Source organism: Benincasa hispida, chromosome 7 (assembly GCF_027475165.1).
Source record: "Benincasa hispida cultivar pf3 chromosome 7, pf3_genome.v1.1, whole genome shotgun sequence".
NCBI lineage: Eukaryota > Viridiplantae > Streptophyta > Magnoliopsida > Cucurbitales > Cucurbitaceae > Benincasa > Benincasa hispida.
Window position 1 is genome coordinate 34,733,451 of NC_143484.1, and position 21,367 is coordinate 34,754,817.

The 21,367-nt window shown below is 30.1% G+C and overlaps 2 protein-coding genes across 2 annotated transcripts; both read left to right on the forward strand.

The window, feature by feature from the left end:
• Window positions 1–926: 926 nt before the first annotated feature.
• Window positions 927–4,963, forward strand: LOC120082216 (Transducin/WD40 repeat-like superfamily protein). Its single transcript, XM_039037495.2, has 5 exons — window positions 927–1,240; window positions 1,335–1,433; window positions 2,505–3,583; window positions 3,657–3,918; window positions 4,733–4,963. The coding sequence occupies exons 1-5, from the start codon at window positions 1,222–1,224 to the stop codon at window positions 4,930–4,932; spliced, it is 1,659 nt and encodes a 552-aa protein (XP_038893423.1). The 5' UTR covers window positions 927–1,221; the 3' UTR covers window positions 4,933–4,963.
• Window positions 4,964–10,820: 5,857 nt separating this feature from the next.
• Window positions 10,821–14,671, forward strand: LOC120081785 (ethylene-responsive transcription factor WRI1-like). Its single transcript, XM_039036947.2, has 4 exons — window positions 10,821–10,963; window positions 11,084–11,172; window positions 11,415–11,616; window positions 13,935–14,671. The coding sequence occupies exons 3-4, from the start codon at window positions 11,436–11,438 to the stop codon at window positions 14,591–14,593; spliced, it is 840 nt and encodes a 279-aa protein (XP_038892875.2). The 5' UTR covers window positions 10,821–10,963; window positions 11,084–11,172; window positions 11,415–11,435; the 3' UTR covers window positions 14,594–14,671.
• The last annotated feature ends 6,696 nt before the right edge of the window (window positions 14,672–21,367 follow it).

Consider the following 21,367-nt stretch of genomic DNA (forward strand, 5'->3'; position numbering starts at 1 on the left):
CACGCACAGAAGAGGTACTGTCTCTATCTACTAGGAAGAAACATGTAGACTGACCACATCCCTGTATTTTGTTTATAGTTCTCTTGGATAACAACAAATGGACAATGGACTGTCATGTCGAAAAGAATGATAACTTTTGCATACGTCACGACATGTAATTTTTGTGTTTGTATTATGACACATATATTATAAGTATCGAAAAAAACATATATTTTGTGAATTTTTTTTGGAAACGGCCACATGTTCGGTCGGTTCATATTATTTTTGTGATCTTATGAAAAATGTTACTGTACTACATCACATTCTCACCATCATAATCAAATGAAAGACAATTATTCTATGTACAATTCTAAATATACTATCCATATTATATAAAAATAATATGATATGTGAAATAATAATGTTAAATTAGCAAGATTCAATATATATACATACAATATACCAATTAGTAATTGAGATAATTACCTTCAATATATATACATACAATATACCAATTAATTGAGCAAATATATTTTGTTGGTATATTTTACCGATTGAAGAGAATTAAAATCATTACAGTTTTTGAAAAGAATATATGAAAAATAATCTATTATGTTCTACAAATTGAGAAAAAAAATTGAGATTGTCCAGTTTATGTCATAAATGATTTGAGAAAATACGTGTATATTTGAAAATTAATCAACAATAGCAAGACATAAAACTAAAAAAAAATAAAAGAATGAAATAAAAACAAACAGAAAAAAATAGAACTAATCTCATTCACAAATAAACTGCATCAGATCCCAACTCAACTCTGCACACAATAATTATCAACTCAACTCAGCAAACAAACACAAACAATTTAACTCTCCAGATAATAATAATTATCAACTCAACTCAACTCTCTAATTTTATCACACACCAAACACATCCTAATTTTCAAAATTAAAGACTTAAAATCAATAACTCGATTCAACCAAGAATGCCTGTAAATGGAAATCATGGTGACAAAACCCAAGTCGATTCAACAAAATCCTCTTAGAATTCGGATTCATCGCTTGAATTGCTAAATCAAAACGCGAAAAAGGAGAAAACTTGGCGCTCAATCGAAGGGTTTTGGCGCCGACGACTGTTCTTTCCTTGCCGCTTGCCCTTCTTCTCTCCGTTCTTCCACTTCGCTCTTCGAATCCTCCCTCACTTCACTTCCCCAGAAGCCAGTTCAGTTCTGGTTCCCTCAGCTCCATGAATGCGCCAATAATTGGTGAGATCCTGCTTTTTCTCCCCTATTTTTCAAACCCAAATCCCCCCATTGCACTGTTTTTCTGTTATTTATTTCCTATTTTTCCTTTGCGAAGATCCGCTGCAGGGAGATTTCCCGGAGGTTATAGAAGAATTTTTGGAACATGGAGTGATGAAATGCATCGCCTTTAACCGTCGTGGTACTCTTCTAGCAGGTACGTAGAAGACTTTGCTTTTGATTTTGTTGTTCTTTTTTTTTTTTTTTTGGCGGGGGGGGGGGGGGGGGGGTGGGGGTGGGGGGGGAGGAGTTTGCTGCGATTGATCGTCATGTGTGATTAGGGTTCATGTTTTACTTGTTAATAACCGAAGTTGTTGCTCTTGATGGCTTCATATCATAGAATGGAGCTTTTGTTGTTTCTTCTTCTTCTTCTTCTTCTTCTTCTTCTATTTTCCCACAATCACTGCCATTTTTTGAAGCTAGTGACGAAAATGTTAATTTGTTATTTTATTTTATTTTTGTATGATTGCGAGCAAAAATGAGTTCATGTGGGGGTGTGGTTGCGAGCAAGATTCAATTTTTCCTTCTAATCTTCTTAATTTAGTTAGATTTTCATGTTCTTACTTGCGTTTCTTCTCCTTTTAAATGGACAACTAATTTTGTTGAGACCATTAAATGGAACAAAACCAGGGAAAGGAGCCAAAACTACAAAAAGAGGTTTCGATAGTTAAGATTGAAGATTGAAGGACAAATTTCATTTTGTATCGGCGAAAAACTTGTAGAGATGTTTATCTTATTTTATTGTTTTTCCCAAATTCGTTCTGTTAATGGTTTGATATTTTGCACCTCTTTAATGCCAAAACCGCGAAAGCCACAAGACGTAAACAAACCCCTTTAAGAAATATCACTTTCCCTTCTTGAGGTAACATAACCCATCACTCCCATTGAGCGAGTTATTGCTTGTCTCATTGATGGAAACTGCAGTTATGATGGGTGGAGGAAAAACAGGGTGTGAAGTTCTTTTAGAGGCAGTTTGAATATGCTAGATTATGAGGGGTACACTGTATATGTATAGATCCTGTAGTTTTTTCTTCATATCTCAAAGAAAAAAGTCGAATTATATGTTGTTTCTTGGTTAAGCTCAGATAAACATGTGCAGTTTCACTTTGCGTTTCATGTCACATTGACTGACATGGGTGTTGATTACACGTGTTTCTTGCTTTATGGAAGAAGCCATTTAGGTAATACCGGTAAATTAATATTAATGCTTTGATGATATTGTTGACAGCTGGATGCTCTGATGGAAACTGTGTTATATGGGACTTTGAGACCAGAGGCATCGCTAAAGAGCTCAAAGATAAAGATTGTGTTTCTGCCATAACTAGCGTCTGTTGGTCAAAATATGGCCATCAAATTCTCGTATCTGCTGCTGATAGGTCATTAACACTGTGGGATGTTCTCAAGGGAGAGAAGATAAACCGCATAACTCTGCAACAGACCCCTTTACAAGCTCGTCTGCATCCTGGATCATCTAATCCATCTCTCTGCCTGGCATGCCCTCTCTCATCTGCTCCTATGATTGTTGACCTAAAGACGGGAAGCACAACTCTACTTCCAGTTTGTATCTCTGATGCAGATACGGCTTCTGCTCGAGGCAAAGTTTCGGATGGAACTCCTCCTTTTACGCCTACAGCAGCTTGCTTTAACAAGTATGGAAATCTAGTTTATGTAGGAAATTCAAAGGGTGAAATACTTATAATAGATTACGAAAGAGTTCAGATAGAGGCTATGGTTCCAATTTCTGGAGGTGCTGTTGTCAAGAACATAGTATTTAGTAGACATGGTCAATATCTGCTCACTAATTCTAATGACAGAACAATTAGAATCTACGAAAATCTCCTACCCAATAAAGATGGATTGAAAGTCATTGATGAAATCACGAAAGAGTTCGATGGGCTTGATGGTGCCGAGAAGCTGAAGGCTGTTGGAACAAAGTGTTTAACTCTTTTTCGGGAGTTTCAAGATTCGATCACTAGAATGCACTGGAAAGCACCTTGTTTTAGTGGTGATGGTGAGTGGGTTGTTGGTGGTTCTGCAAGCAAAGGCGAACACAAGATTTACATTTGGGATCGGGCTGGTTATCTTGTAAAAATCCTTGAAGGTCCAAAGGAAGCATTGATTGATTTAGGCTGGCACCCCGTTCATCCCATTGTGGTCTCTGTTTCACTTACTGGCTTGATTTATATTTGGGCTAAAGATTATACCGAGAATTGGAGTGCTTTTGCACCTGATTTTAAAGAGCTTGAGGAAAACGAAGAATATGTAGAAAGAGAAGATGAATTTGATCTAAATCCTGAAACTGAAAAGGTGAGATTATAATTGTTATTTTTCCTGAGTTTTTGGTTCCTTGCCTTGTTATGTGACAGATTTGTGGTTTCAGGTGAAGGAACCTGATGTCAATGAAGATGAAGAAGTTGATATCATAAACGTGGAGAAGGATTCAGCTTTCAGTGATTCAGATGCTTCACAAGATGAACTATGCTTCTTGCCAGCTATCCCATGTCCCGATATTATTGAGCAGCAGGATAAGTGCGTAGAGATTTCTTCAAAAATGATCGATAATAACAATTCCGGATCCCCACTTTCAGAGGAGGCTGGTGTAAATGGTCGCACAACCAATCATGCATCAAGTCCAATGGAAGGTAAAATGCTAATATTTCACTTGCTTAGTTGCTGTGTGTTTCCTTGTATGGATGTTGGTGGGTACATACCATTTACTTATCTTCTTTTCTTTGCTACCACCCTACAAAATGAACCCTTCGATACCCTATGAGTTTCCTTAACACCCAAATATTGTAGGGTCAAGCGGGTCGTCCCGTTAGATTAGTGGAGGTGGCGAAAGTTGGACGGAACATTCACGGATATTTAAAGGAAAAAAAAAAACCATCAACTCAGTTCAGTTACTCTAGGAAGCACAAACATATCACAGCTATATTGCATGCCTGTTGCTATTCTTGTAAATGGTATACGTATATTGGATTCTAGAAGCGAACAAAGATGTCATAACATGGGTAAGGGTATATTAGAGAGAGGGGACAGGGAATGGAAGTATCCGAGCGAACTAGATCTTCTTTTTCCTTGGAATATTGTGTTCTGACTTATATGTAAGGAAAAATTGGAGTTGTATCCTAACGACCATCTCTTTGTCACCTGCTCAATTCTATGAACTCATTCTTTTGCTCTTTTGGCTGGCAAAGGGCCCTTTCTACCAAACGTACCTTCGTGAGTTGTTTTGAAAACTTCTGGAGTATTCAACTTTCATCACGTATTGTAAACTTTTCTGTAGCCTTATCGTAATTTATATTGGTTCCAATCAAACTAATTCTTCTCTTTAACCTTACATAAAATGCATAACTTCGAACAAACTGAACCAACAGTTTCACGATATTTTTCAGTGACTGCTTGGTTCAATCGATCTCGCTTCATTATTCAACAAGTGTTTGGTTTAATTTGCAGTGTTGGACAACACCGATGATGCAGGAGGAGCACGGATGAAAAGGAAACGGAAACCGTCGGAGAAAGGACTTGAGTTGCAAGCAGAGAAGGTGAAGAAACCCTCTAAACCTTCAAGTAGATTGTCTAAATTTAAAACTAAGTCCATGGGTCATCAGGATAATAGTAATGGTACGTACGGTGATGACAATTCTGATGAATAATAGTAGAAAAAATCTGGCTTTATTTTTTAAAGTTTCATTGCATTAAGTCAATTGGCATATTGATCTTGATTCCAATTTCCAGCTGCCTTTATTTATTTTTCAGAGTAAACAGTTTTTGACATTTAAAAGAAAAACCCAAAAATCCGACGAATCAAATTGTTCACTGGTAGGTTTTTCGTGTAGGATTGAACCTTAAAACATAGGTTATGGTGGTTTATGGTTCAACCAACCATTAATGTAATCAAGCCTAACAAATAATTGGGTGAGTAGTCTGTATTAAAATTGAAGAGTTTTGGGTTAACCTAACTTGTCGACTGGTTTAGACATTGAATGTTCGATTCAAAGGGGAAGGATTTGTGTTTGATTCTTAAGTCATACATGAATTTAACTTCATATGACGTCTAAAATTGATTGAACCAAATTTATTTCAATGGTTGAAAATTGCTGCTTGTTGATTTTTTTTAGAATAATTTTTGTTGAGATGTTTTTAATTTTTGTCTTAATTATTCAAATATACCATGGTTTGAATCATTATGTATTGTAGTTAATAAGTGCAGAAAAGGAAAGTTATCCCAACTCAGATCGATGAATATTTCTATATAAACAGCAGAAATTTGGCAATGCAAATAATTATTTGGGGATGTTTAAGAACAGAAAAATAAGGGGAACAATTTATACAATATAAATAACAAAATTTTTAATATTTTTTTTATAGAGATTGATAGAAGTCTATTAGTGTTTATAAGTAATAGAAATTATATCATTGGTAGACGACGATAAAAGTCTATCGGTGTTTATTAATATTTTTTTACCATCTTTGTAAATCGTTTGACATTCATTCTATCTGTAAAAAATTTTCTAATTATTTTTAACTTTTAAATATATTGAAATTTTATAATTGATTTTATGTTTACATTAATATTATTTTGTATTTTCTATTCAGTATTCACTTCGAATCCATGAATGTATAGAAATTTTAACTAATTAACTTATTTATAAACTAATTTAATTATTTTAATAAGAAGTTTAAATTAATTTTGCCGGTTAAATTTGAGTTTAAAACATGAGAACTAAATATAATTGGTGGATAGCCTTTTGCGTCATTTTATTCATCCGGTATTTAATATAAGTCTTAATCATTTCCTTATCATCTTAAGATTTAATAAAAAAATTTACATTCTTTTTTTACATATATTGATCGATAATATGATTGGGTACTAAATAAAGGTCTGAAGGCTTAGTCTTATACGATAATATTAGTGATAATAATGACAAAGCAAACACTTAATTATCTCCCATAATTCTAGATGGAAAGAGCAACATGTTCATTAATTAATACCAAGTATTTTTTTTAAAAGTTCAAGAACCATTCACTTTTGCGATGATAATTAACTGATTAACTCATACCAATATATTATTTCATATTCTTTTTAGTTTTATTAATATAAAGTTCATTAATCTTACTTATTTATCATGGACTTTAATTGATATTTCTAAATTAATTCTTCATTGGCGACAATTTAGGCTTCATTTAGTAACTATTTTTGTTTTTCGTTTTTTATTTTTGTAAATTAAGTCTATTTTCTTCCTATTTCTTACTATGATTTTCAATTTTTTAAAGTATAATGGATGAATTCTTAACCAAATTCTAAAAATAAAAATAATTATATAAAAGCTACCTTTTTAGTTTTTATATTTTGGCTTGATTTTTTAAACAATTGGTAAAAAGTTAGATAATAAAAGAAGAAATTTAGAGGTGGAAGTATATCTATAAACTTAATTTTTAAAAATAAAAATAAGAAACCAAATAATTATCAAACGGAACTTTAGTAATAAAATTCAGAAAGTATAAAATTCTCTCAAATCTCCCTATTCGATGTACTAAATTAAGATAGTCTTGCTTATCTTTTGAACAAGAAAAGAAAAGAAAAAGAAAGAAAAGAGTAGGCTTGCATAATGTAAACTTTACTTGTTATTTAATTTCATAACTTTTCTTAAAGATAAATATCAAATCTTCAATTAATTAAACCAAAATTCATTATCGTTGACTAATAAATTTGATAATTAATGATTACTTATTCTAAGTATGGAACTTAGTTATTTTGATTTTTTTTTAGTATAATTTAAAGTAGAGAGTTTGAACTACAAATCTTATAGTTACCAACACATTTATATGTCAATTGAGCAACGTTTGGTTTAGCTACTTTTTTTTTTTTTTCTTTTTTTTTTTTTTAGAAAGAGCTATTTTGATTCTAATAGCTTAGCCAATTAAAGACATACTTATAAATTAATTAATATTAAATATGTTATTTGGTATATATACTTGTGAACTGCTGTACTATTTTAATGAGAACTGCTGTACTATTTTAATGAAAACTGCTATATATATATATTGAAGAAACGATACTAAAATTTGACGATAGTGATTTTCTTAAGAAATAAAATATATGTGATGATCACGTTGTTTCTAAATAAATTATAATAACGTTTAATTGTCGGATATTCTAATTAATTAATCTCAAAAGTTAATTTTTCGGAAGTGATATTCTAATTAAAAGGCTTGCCGTTAAAAACTTAAAATATTAATGAAAAATAACTTATCAGTTAATAATAAAAGTTTTTTTTTTTTTAAATTTATTTATTTAAAGTAAATAAATGACAAGCACCAGCGTTTAATTCTCCTATATTTAATTCACATGTCCAACCACTCACAAATCACATTTAATTCAACTCTCCTTCTTTGACTCTCAAATTTTATTACAATACCCATGCCCATTCATAAATTTTATAGGTTAGAATATCATTTTCATCTTAAAAAAATTTGTTGAATTTTAATTTATGTAACTTCAAATGATGAATTTTAGTTTATGGAACGGAAAAATATATTTTTATTCGCTAAAGTTCCATTTAGTAACCATTTCGTTTTTTTTCTTATTTTTTTTAAAATGAAGTCTATATCCTTCCCATTTCTTACTCTGATTTGCAACTTTCTTATGTACAATAGTTGAATTCTTAGCCAAATTTTCAAAAGTTATTTTTGTTAGTTTTCAAATTTTGGGTTGGTTTTTTAAACTATTGGTAAAAGATAGATAGCAAATGAAGAAATTTGAAGGTGTGAGTAATGTCTATAGGCTTAATTTTAAAAAACAAAAACAAAAAATAAAATAATTATCAAACGGACCTAAGATTTTTTAATCTAGTTTTCATTTGTTATTTAGATTTCAAAGAAATAAGGGGAAAAATTGAGTTAATAAATCACGTTTAAATATGTATACTAGTTTCTCATTGCAAAAATTATGGATTATTGGATAAATTAATTATATTTAAGATTCTTCTTATTTATTATTTTTAACAATATTATGAATAAACTAGTTGTGATTAGACATATATCTCATTGTAAATAAATTAGAGGTTCGAATTCACCAACACTATATTTGAAATGAGACATCTGAACCTCTTACCTCTTAAACGAGGATATACATTATTTAACTAGACATATCTTAGTCGTCTGATAATAATTAAATATGAGTATTAACCGTTCAACAATAGGTTATATGACATTTTGTTGTTAACTCATGGCTATGGCTTGAAAAACGTGTTTTGGTTTTTGGTCATGATATTGATGACAAAAGTCCTTGTCTAGATATAATGATCAATGAGCAATTTCTTCGACTCTATATGCATAACATTACACTTGTCCATTGTAAATAGTCCCCACAAACTCATATAAAAATATTTACTCCAACTTTGGTCATTATTCTATGAACTCATTTTGATTCTATATGTACAAGATTCGATGTCTTTTAAAAGGTTTCAAAACTATCGAGAAATCTTTTAGATTTTCAAATGGAAATTCAGATAAAAAATAGTTATGGTGGTGACTTAGTACAAAAATATAGATTCCCAACACTATTCTACATTTACTAAATATTGATTCATACCCATTATTTTTTCAAATATTCTAAAGATTTTTTACTTCAAAGGTAATTTTGAAACATTTACAACAGTTCAAGGGTGATATTGGTGCAACTCTTCAAACAATAAAGATATTTTTCAAACAAAGGGCAAATTTCAACCCACCAGCTTAAGCACATTTCAACTGATGTGTATATACCCACAAATAAAAGTTCAGAGGATTGAGTTGTCCAAATATATATATGTGTATATATATATATATATTAACCATAAACTAATAATAGAAAATAATGTATATTTTTTCTTAAAAAAAAAAATTAAGGAATATTAAGGTATGTTGAAAAAACATTGAGTAAAAACTATGATCATTTCAAAAAGTTTAATATTTTGATACCATAATATAATAATTTTAACAACAATGAATGATATTTACTTAATTATTATTATTTTATGGGTATGTAGCTATGTCATTCAATAGCATTACTCAAGTATAATTCAACTAACACAAACTTGTATGTTAAAAAATCAATTGTAAATTTGTTTTAAAAAAATTCATTTAAAATCTTATATATATATATATAAAATGAAAAAAATCATCAATAAACAAGTTACTTTACAAAGTTTCAATTTATTATTATTATTTTTTAATATTTTTCTATTTTTCATGAATGACGGTTAGAATCTCTCAATTATAAACTTATATGACATAACAATTACTAAAATGACGTAAATTTATAAAACAAATAAGATGACCTAAAACACAAAAATGTTTGTAATTGATATTCCTCCAAAATTTTTAAAATTTGGTAGAAATTTCAACTTTTCTTCTCATAACTAACCTAATTCCTCAATCACTCACCGATTATATATCATGCTATATAAGCTCACCACAAAAAATATATACAAATTTACCATAAAAAAATAATTAAAAGTTTTTAACAACCAAATTAATATATTAGAAAAAACATTCATGATTCCATGACCAAAAGACATATTTGGGCATCATTTTATTACAACAAAACGCTAAAAAATTATTGTTGTTTTTCATTTATTTATTTTATTTTTAATAAAGGTTTTAAAAAAAAAAAGAAATGATACTCAAAATCAAAATAGGAAAGGCAGCAAAGAGAAGGAATGTGATTGGTAGCATGGCTGCACCTACAGCCAAGTGTTGGGCAGTTTCATAACTCGCCTGGTTAATTTTAACCCTCTTTCTTAACCCTAGTTAACTTCCTTTTTCTCTCTCTCTTCTTCTTCTTTCTTTTAACTCTCTACTTGTTGGTAAACAACTTTAGGTTACCAAAATGCTTCTCCAAAATTCCCCCTCTGTATATTCCAATCCAATTCAAACCCCATTTTATTACTGCATTTCACTTCCACTTCCTTAATTTCCACTTCTGATCTTCCTCATTCCAAATCCGAAATCCCAATCCTCTCCGCCGCGCCGTCCGCCATGAGAATAATCTCTCCGCCTTCTGCTTCTTATTCTTCTTCTTCCTCTTCCTCTTCCTCCTGCGTCGGCTCCGATTCCGGCATTCACAACAACAATCTCGCCGCCGCTCTTCACCGTCCGCAATCCGAGAAAACCAGAGCCAAACGGCGGAGGAGGAATCAAGACGAAACTAAATGCCAGATTCATAATCATAACGCCAATGGAATCAACAACGCTGCCGCCTCTTCCGCTCGCCGGAGCTCCATTTACAGAGGAGTCACTAGGTTTTTCTTTTTTCTTTTTAATTTATTTTTTTGATTTGCATGTTGAATTGAGATTGTGAAATTATTTATTCCGAATCGAAAATCAGGCACCGATGGACCGGCCGGTTCGAAGCTCATCTTTGGGACAAGAGTTCATGGAATAACATTCAGAACAAAAAAGGAAGGCAAGGTTAGGAAATTAAATTAAAGCATCCTCTTAATTACTTAATTACTTAATTAATTAATTGAGGAAGAGATCTAAAAAATTCTTTGTTTATTCGGCTAAACTTTTTATTTTATTATATTATATTATTATATTATAAAATAAAGCTCTGATTTTGTAATGCTGACTGTGTCTTTGGGTTCCCCTGTCATCGCCAACGTTCATTTTCCACCTTTGCCGCTGGCTCAGTTTATTTGGGTAAGCTTTCTATATTTTTATTTTTCCCTAAAAATTAAAAAAAAAAAAAAAATCTCCAGGACACGTGGCGAGATCATGGTTATCTTCTCTCAAATTTTAGTAAATTCATAAATTCTGCAGGAGCTTACGATAACGAGGAAGCCGCTGCCCGAACATATGACCTTGCTGCCCTCAAATACTGGGGACCCGGAACCACTCTCAATTTCCCGGTACTTTTCACCTTTAAGGCTAAAACAGACATTTCACTTTTTATAACGCTTTTCCCCCTTAATTTATTTCATTAAATCTCCATAAAGTGAATTTCATTTTTTTTCTCAATCACAAAGAAAAAAATCCTATATTTCGCCGCTAAATCGACACTTTTCGGCATTTTATTCTGAGGAATATTATTGGTAAAATAAAATTATGGACGGTATATAATATTGAATTAATAATGTGAATCAATAAACAGGTAGAGTCGTACACGAATGAAATGGAAGAAATGCGGAAAGTTTCAAAGGAGGAATATTTGGCGTCGTTAAGGCGGCGGAGCAGTGGCTTTTCAAGAGGCGTTTCTAAGTACCGCGGCGTGGCCCGCCACCACCATAATGGCCGGTGGGAGGCTCGGATTGGCCGTGTTTTTGGAAGCAAATATCTTTATTTGGGAACTTACAGTACGTTTTCTCTTTCTCTATCTCTCTCTATCTTTACTTTACTTTTCTTTTTTAAGATCCACGTGGCACTGCCACGTGGGTTTTCAATGGTAACCGGCGCAAACTTATAACTACGTGGATCAGTCCGTCAGATCTTTTCCCAGTCTGTCAGCTAACGTGGCACCATAGTTCTTACTTGTCTCAGACAGACCAATTCTTTACTATTTTTTATATAAAAATTTATTTTCTTGAAAAATAAATATTTAAAATTATTAGGTTTTGTTTGTTAATTGGTTTAACTACTGGGTCATGACTCATGTCAAATCCCAAGTCATCAACTGTTCCATAGAAAAATGAGGTGCTTAGGTTCACCTTCCCCAATTTTGAGTGGGTAATGTATTCTTTTAAATCTTAATGAAATATTTTTAATTAAATAATGCTTCTTCTTAGATTAAATTACAACTTTAGTTCTAAACTAAAAAGCATGTGATTTAAAATTTTCAAATAGTCTCGATAGTTTCTAAAATTTTATATTTTCAATGAAAATTTGTCATGCGACAGTTTTGTAATTAAAAAAAAAATATTTTTTTGTTACTATGTGTATGAAGATTAAGTTGCACCCAACTATTGTCCTTCTTAGAATTAATTGATCAACTACATAAAAAATTAAATTTTATGTTTGATAAACACTAAATTTTCAATAAAGTAGATTTATGTTCTTTAATTAAAAAAAATTGAAAGGTGGGAGATGAAAGCTCATATACTAAATTAGTAATTAAACCATTTTTTAGTTGAATAATATATGAATAGAGATTAGGACTTCTGACATTTTGGATTTGAGAATATATATGTTAATTAGAAAAATTAGTTTATGTTTGAGAATAGGAGAGGTGTTTGCATCTAGGTTCGGACATTCACATATGTAATTTTATTGTTATTTTTTTTAATAACTAAAAGGGATTTTAATACAAAATTTGAAATTTGAACATGTAAATTTTAAGAACCACGAGTGGTCCTGGGGGTACGGCACGTGATCCTTCTTGAGCGGCAGCTATAAAATAAAATAATAATAAATAAATAAAAGAAAACTTTGCGATCCACAGCTTTCCAAAAGTAATGAAAAAGTAGTATGTGGCCTCACGTGCCACTTCACTAACCTCTGTCGGAGTGGGAACTTTTTAGTTTGTTTTTTCACATCTGTACTTTCATTTTCCGGGAGCACATTTTTTTTTTAAATACAATTTTAATTTACTTATTATATTTAGATAAAATAGTCTTTTTTTTTTTTTGTATTTCTTTATTTTCTGGGTTATATATATATAAATGATTTATTTGGTCAAACCAAAAATCACGGGAAATTCTTACGGTCTTGAGAGACAGCAGAACCAGTTGTTCTGCATTGCTGCTTTCAATATTTTGATTTTTTTTTTTTTTCATTTTTTAAAATTTAATTTTCTTAATAAAATATAAAATTTTCATTTCCTGGAGACTATGAACCATGATTTTATTTTGTAAGGTGAGAAATTAAGAGAGAATATAGATCTGTGTTTTTTGATACGATTATAATTAATTAATTGATTTAGATTTAAAAACTAGCATTATCACGTGATTTCCTATCTTAATTCCAAACCAAACCCCATTTAGAAAGTCAAATCTGCTCAACCCCTATGCTAAATAATCTTGTTTATTGAATCCCATTAAATTTATAGCCTTATTTGATTTTCGATTTTCAGTCTTTGTTTTTCTCATATTTCTCGTAACATTTGAATTCTTTGTCAAATTCTAATTTTTTAAAAATACAATTTTAAAAATTTCACCATTTTCTATAATCATTTTATTCTTAAATTTTCAATTTTAAAGATTAATTTGATAAATACTACTTTGACTGATTGGTTTGAGCAATACTTAGGTACAACTTAGGTTGTGCTAAGTTTCATGCTACTCCTTACTCTACACACCAAAAAATAGTTCTTCATTTATTTAAAAAATGAATTGTCGTGACAATTTTTAATTGAGTACAGCAAAGGTTGCACCTAAGTTTTTTTTCCTTCTTATTGTCTTAGGATAATTTTCAAAATAAACTAGTTTTTAAAACTTTTATTTATTTTTGGAATTTGACTAACGAGTTAAATATTTACCAAATGGTTACTTTTTATAGTTTTAAAAACTTGAGAGGAATTTTAAAAACGAAGCTCATATGTGAAAGTGATGTTTATAAGCTTATTTTTCCAAAAAGACCTAATTATTAAACGAGATCTAAGTAATTAAATTTGATTATGTTGGAGGGCTTTTAGTTAATCTTAGTTTTAATTAAGTTGTTGGTTTTATTTGTTTGATAGACACACAAGAAGAAGCAGCTGCAGCATATGACATGGCTGCAATTGAATACAGAGGAGCCAATGCAGTGACCAACTTTGACATTAGCAATTACATTGGAAGATTAGAGAACAAATCATCAGTTCTTCAAGCAACAGAGCAAACAGAGGAGCCTAATTACTCCCCTGCTTCTTCTGAGGGAGAAGTAGTACAACAACAACAGGATCAACAACAGCAGCAGCAACAACAACAACAAACGACATTCTCGGGTCCACCGGACCTTCAGTTCTCGATCGAGAACAACCCAGGGCTGGTTGTCATGGACGAACCACCGACACAAGACGATCATGATCTCCATTGGTCTTTTTTAGACACAGGATTATTCGTGCAGGTCCCTGACCTCCCACTTGAGAAATCGAATGAATTGGCCGACCTCTACTTCGATGAGATCGAGTTCGAGGACGACATTGGATTGATATTCGAAGCGAGCTTAGAGAACAAGAACTGTGAGGGCAATAATAATAATAATAAAGAAGATGATCATAATAATAATAATAATAAGAATAATGTTGGGAAGATGGAGGTGAACTGCAGTGAGAAAATCAGATTGTTCTCAACAACAACTTCACCATCTTCTTCTTCATCAATAACCACCTCGGTTTCGTGTGAATTTAGGGTTTGACAATTTAGATTTTGAGGGTTTGTTGTTGTTGTTGAAGAGTGGATGGGAAATGGGGAAAAAAAAATCAAAATTCTAGAATATCATATGTTTAGTTTTTTTTTTTTTTTTTTTTTTTTTTATGGGTTGGTTCATGGGAGAGGGGAGAAGGGACAAAAAAAAAAAAAAAAAAATGAGGGGGGGAAAAGGTTGGAGATTTGCTTAGGTGTTTTTGTTTTTAATTTGTTTTAAATTTTCAGCTAGAAAGACCTTTCTCTATTGTCAAGGATTTTTGTGCAAGGAAAAAGCCAAACTAACATACCTAAAACATATCATTGGTTAACTCAAACATTATTTTAAAACAAAACTATAACAGCAAGCAAAAGTTGTCCCCCTCTTTCTAATTTCTTGACCTTCGGAGACATTCTAGGAAAAAAAAAAAAATGTACTTTGCATTTGTAAAAGGTAAATAATAAGTGAAAGTAGTGTTTAGAACGGTGTTGCCACAAGTAAATCTTAGGAGTAAAAGACTCTTTAGTAATCGTTTAGGTTTCATTTGATAGTCATTTTGTTTTTTATTTTTTAGTTTTGAAAATTAAGCCTATTTTCTAACAACGTTTTACATATTTATTAAGTAGAATGGTTGAATTTTTAGTCAAATTTAAAAAATAAAATAATTTTTTAAATGCTATTTTGTTTTAGTTTTCAAAAATTGACTAAGCTTTTTAAACTATTCATAATAGATAACAAATGAAGAAATTTAGAGATGGAATTAGTATTTATAAGCTTAATTTTTAAAACAAAAACAAAAAACCAAATGGTTAACGAATTGGATCTTAGTTTTTGGTTTTTGGTTTTCAAAATTAAGTCCATAGACACCACCTCCACCTCCAAATTTCTTCATTTGTTATCTACTTTTATCAATGGTTTAAAAAAGCTTAGTCAAATTTTGCAAACTTAAAAAAGTAACTTTTATTTATTTATTTATTTATTTTGAATTTGGTCAAGAATTTAGCCATTGCAATATTTAAGAAAAATGTAAATCATTGTAAGAAATAGTGAAAAAATAGGCTTAATTTTCAAAAACCAAAAACAAAAAAACAAAACGGTTACTGAATGGAGTCAAAATTGTTATGTTTGGAAAATTCATATATTCAAAATGTAGCCTATGGACAAAAAAAATTTGGTTTGAGTCAATAGCATTGTCTTTGCAATTTACAACTATTTATAGACAAAACAACAAACAAACATGTAAAACTCAAACAAAAACTTGCCTCATTTTATATTCACCCACCTCCAAAAACTTGCTCAACTGTGGTTTTCATAGATTTAAATTTTTGAAACTTGTGCTAAAAAATAGTCTCCAAAACCTGCATTTTAAACATAGGTTTTTTCAAATATGAACGAACTATATTGAATTTAGTTTTTAGATCCAATCAAATTATTTAGATTATAATTTGTTCAACTCAATCATTCATTGATAAACAAATGAATTCAATCTTGAAAAAGTGAAAATTGAGTTGGATAATACAGATAATTTATTTAAGATTTTTGTAATGGAAAGTAGAGTGAATTTCTCTAATATCTACTGGCTTGTTTTAAAAGCATATATTCCAAATAGTTGAAAAAATATTTTATAAAGTTCATGTATACAAAATATAGAAAAAAATATATTAGATATATATTTTCTAAAATTAACAATAAATTTGGGTTGTGTCATTTTAGTCCAAATTAATTTAAAATGAAATTCACAAACTAATCCAACCTACACAAATTTAAAACTCAACCAAAAATTCTGCAAATTAGGATAAACTCAACCATCGTTTTTTTCCCCTAAAGAAAATATTGTATTATATTGCAATTTATATGAAGATAATATATATATATATTGAACTTTGCCTTTGAGATTATTTTAAGTATTTTACTTTTTTTTTGTTGGTGGGGCCTTAATTTTAGCCTATACAATGGGCTGAATGGGCTCACAGAAACTGAAAGCCATCTCTCACCAATTGGCAGTGGGTGAGGCTCAAAGTCCAATTACCATTCTTTTCCTCACATTCCCTCAAAAAAAAAAAAAAAAAAAAAAAAAACATCCAAATGTGTTGCCCTTTTTAGCCCACATCTTTTAACTTATATTTTAAAAGACCGATAAAGAGAAATAACAAATTTTAAGGTTTCATCTCAAAAAATAGTAAAAAAATTTTAACGTAAGAATAACAAAACGATTTTTAAAATAAGAAACTACTAATTGGCAAACATCTAAACTATCCTTACACACTTAAATTGATAATACAAACATTACAAACTAAAACAAATCCAGAAAAGTGCAAATACACTATATTGTTACATTACATTAAATTAAATATTGTCAAACACTCCTTTTCTGATAGCAGCTGAAATTTCCATCAAACTCCAGAACAGTCCTTAATATAATTGAAGTCAACCATATCACAGAAAACTAAAACTTCAACAAAAACTCACAAACAACCCTGATACTCACCTAAATACTGTTGGCCGATTACTCTTACAACTACACAACAATAGAAGCGATGGTATATGATGATGGAATACACAAGTATGTAATGGAAGCAAACAGATTCAATAAGTACTCTAATTACATTTAGTTTGAGTTCTAAAAGCATGCTTCAACAAAAAAACTGAAGAGGGTTTCAAGTTCAACGTACCTTTGATGATATATCCCAAATCCAAGCTGCTCTTCACTCCAAATAAGCTCCAAATTGACAGTGAACCACCAAGAGATCTTCTCTACTATTCTTAGCCTTGAATTTGAGTGGTGGAACTTGAATTTGAGTGAATTTCTGAAGTGAAATTCTGGATTTTGAGAGCAAGAAGAAGATGAACTGAAAACTTATTTTCCAGCTGGAATATATATCTCACTCTTTAAAATTCAGTGTTTTTTAATCACTGAATACATGCAAGCATTTGCTCTTCAACTCAATAACCAAACACTGCTTGAAGATTTAATGGGATGTGTGTGTTTGTAAGGAGAACACCTCCTACTTGGAGGAAAAATGGAAAATCCCTACTTAGTTCCTTTTTTCAATTTTCCAATTTCTTAATTTCCAAACTTTTCAATTAATTATAAATCAATTAAAACTTCATAAATTTCAAAAATCAATTTCTCAAATTGAATTCTAAAATTGGAAATTAATTTGATTTTTAATTAGTTAAATACATTTAATTAATTAATTAATTTAATATCAAATAATAAATTAATCACACATCTAATATTAAACATAAATTCTATTCATGTAATTAATATTTAAATCAATATTTAAATATTATAAACTCTTCAATTTTGTTTAATTTCGATAAATTAAACGTTAAATAATTATATCAAATATAATTGTACAAACCCTAATTTGAATTTGAACTTATCTAAATTCAAACCTTAATTTTAATTTGAACAATTCAAATTGATATTATTTCAAATTCACTCAATTTAATAATTCAAGGTGTTCATGTTTTACGAGCTAGTAGAGGGATCTTATGAACCTAGAGATCATGAGCTCCAACGATTAAGATTTACTGGCTAAAACTCTTTAGACCAAATTAATCAGTATTCGTTAACTATCAAGTCACACCACTATAGCTCAATAGTTGCACTCTTCTCACTGTCGATATATTTATGTCCACATGATTTAACCATAACCAATAAGTCGACTCTTCATAGGTTGTTCGTAATAACGACTAGGTTAATATGTTGTTTTACACCCGATATTACGTCTTGTTTCTTAAGTTCGATCTTCTAATGAACAATTGATTTATGATCTAATCACTAAACCAGATTCCTCTCAAGCCAGTGAGAGGGTGGGACCCCTTGTTCAAGACCTGGATTTAGTTATTTAAGAGAACAATCTTTTTCCTAACCCTAAATCGGGTAAGTGTGAATTCCATCTTGCACCTATGTCCCCAGCTATCTACCTGGTCTCACCCCTGAAATAGGAGGCTTATTGAGTCGGCGCTGTTGGGCCAACCTTCACCCATGCAAATCTAAGGATAATCCCGAATAGACAGGAGTTCATAGTTAGCTCAGGATAAAGATCGAGTTACCTAGGTCATCTAAGCGAAATAGTCCGCTTTAAACAGTAAACAATGTTATAAAGTAAGAGTGACTTATTTCTTGGCCCGATCTTATGCAAACTCATTGTATAGGACGCCCCACTCCTCATGTCAATACATGAGTGAATCTGGATCACTTCGTTTGTAGTATCTTTACAACAACTTATAACAGTTACAGAGTAGGCCAGATCCAATAGTGTTACCAGAATAAAGTACCCAACCTCCTTAATCATATACTATAGACCATTTTGGCTATTTACTCAAACTTGTTCCATCTCTATGTCTTCACATAAAGTTCAAGTATTCATATAATAGCCATAAATCTTAGTTTATTGGATTTAGACTTTATGAATTCAATTAATAGATTCAATACCTTTATTGAAGAAATGTTGAATATATTTTTATTGATAATAGAATATGTTCAATTTTTACAAACTACGAATTTTAGGACATAAAACCCAACATATGATAAATAGCAGCAAAAAAAATCAAGACAAAAAAAGAGAGTGAATGAGAGAGGAAGATCCATGGCACTTACACTACCCTTCGCCATGGAGGCAGTCTCGACACAAATGGTAGCGTGAGGTAGTCAATGGGTGTGGCGAAATGGCTCGTGGTAAACTACAGTTGAGTGGAATGACATAGATGGCGGCGTCGCTTTTTAGGCAAAGGAGGAAGCTCGCAAAAGAAGAGAGGTGACTTTTTGAGGCAGTAGAAACTTAGGTTTCTTTATTTTTCTTTTTTTTTTTTTAATGTTTTTTAACTTACAAAATATTAATTTATATATAAAGTGAAAACTTTCTTTTTCATCTTAAATTCCAAATATCCAGATATACTTTTTATATCTCTCATAATATAATTTTCTTCTTCAATCAATTTAAGTTTCACCCTAAAAATTCGAAAACAAAATAAACACATTAAAACTTCCAAAATTATGAAACTTATATTCAAAATCTCTAATTAAAAAAGAGATCTTTTAAAAATATTTACATTTTATAACAAAATGTTCCAAAAATATCAAACACTTTTAGAACTTTTGCAATAAAATGTAAATGTTTTTGGAATTTTTCTATTGATAAGATTTTTTCATTAAAAAATTTGAAAACAAAAATATGTTAATTTAGTCTATTGTAAATCTAATTTATTAGATCACAAATATTCATTAAATCCAAAACAAGCCAAGTTTTGATTTTATCCGACCCATAACTTATAAAACAAGTTACAAAGACAAAGTCCATAACCAAAATTTGAATGGATGAAAAATAACTATTTAACTTTACATTACAATTACGTTGTATGTGTAAATATAGGTTAATTAAATTCCATACCTAATTTGAATCAATTAGGGGAGAAAAATAAGGAAGAGATTGATTTATTTTAAATCAATTCGTGGAGTAGTTATTGAAATTTAATTTGAATAATAAAAATAAATTCAATTTAGAAGAGGGTGAAAATTACGGAATGACACTCACTTTCAATTTTTAAATTGGATCATTATAATATGATTAATTTGGTTATTAATCAAACTCTCCAATTACATAGTATTTGTATCCCGATTATTAATCAAGCACTCAATTTACATTGTATTTATATCTTGGTTATTAATAAAGCTCCACACTTATACTGTATTTAATATTTTCATTTCGGACATATGAACTAACTAAGAGCAAATAAGGTATTAACAAAATGTCAGCTAAAATAGTGACTAAATATGAAATATGCACAATTGAATCTAATAAAATATACAAAACTGTTTAAACCTTAAAAAACATGGAAAATATTCAGTTAATTTATTTAGAATATGTATAAAATAATGACATTTGAATAAATTTAAAATTTGATAATATATGAATATTTAAAATATAATTTGGTCGAAAAATTTGGATATTTAATTCAAATGAGATTAGTCAATTCGAAAAGTGGTTAAACATAATCTAAATTAATAATAAAATATGCATTGAAATGTGAATTAGGAAAATCAGAATGATGGTTCTTTTTAGTTTTTAAAACATCAGGAAGGGCGATTCTTTTGAGGAAGTGATTTTTATTTATTTTTATTTTTTTTCAAATGAATTAATTAGAGGAAAAGTGGAGAATGAAGTCATCAACAATTACCCTCCATCATTGTTTACGATTCTACACTTACCATGTATTTGTAGTTTCATCAATAACAAAGTTACGTACTAGACAAGGGTAAAACAGAAATTTAAAAATTTGCCGCCATATGCATGTCATTTGAGTTGCTATAAATCTTATTATTTGTTGGGTTTGCCATTTTTCAAAACCAAACTCTAAAATGTGTCATACACTCCGATTTTCCTATTTTAAATGTTGCCCTTCATAAACTATTTCAATGTAAGAGTGATTTCAACATGTTGGTGATAAAATTTCTAATAGGTCTCTCAATATAAGATGTCTCCAAACAAAATACTATAGTTGAGCTACCCAAAAGAAAGGTACATTTTGTTCATATACATAGTAATTATCCAATTTTTTTTTTTTTTTAACTTATATGAAATATGCTTTTATAACTTCAAGATCCCATCTTATTTGAATGGGATTTTGATTCATTCATATATTCTTTTGAACTTGACTGTTGTACTTTATATAGGTTGAATTATGCTCAGTTTAGTAGTTTCAATTTTTAGTTAAAAATAGTTTTTCTTTTTGGAAAAATGTTGAATTATGAATTGTGCTATATATTGTATTTTATAA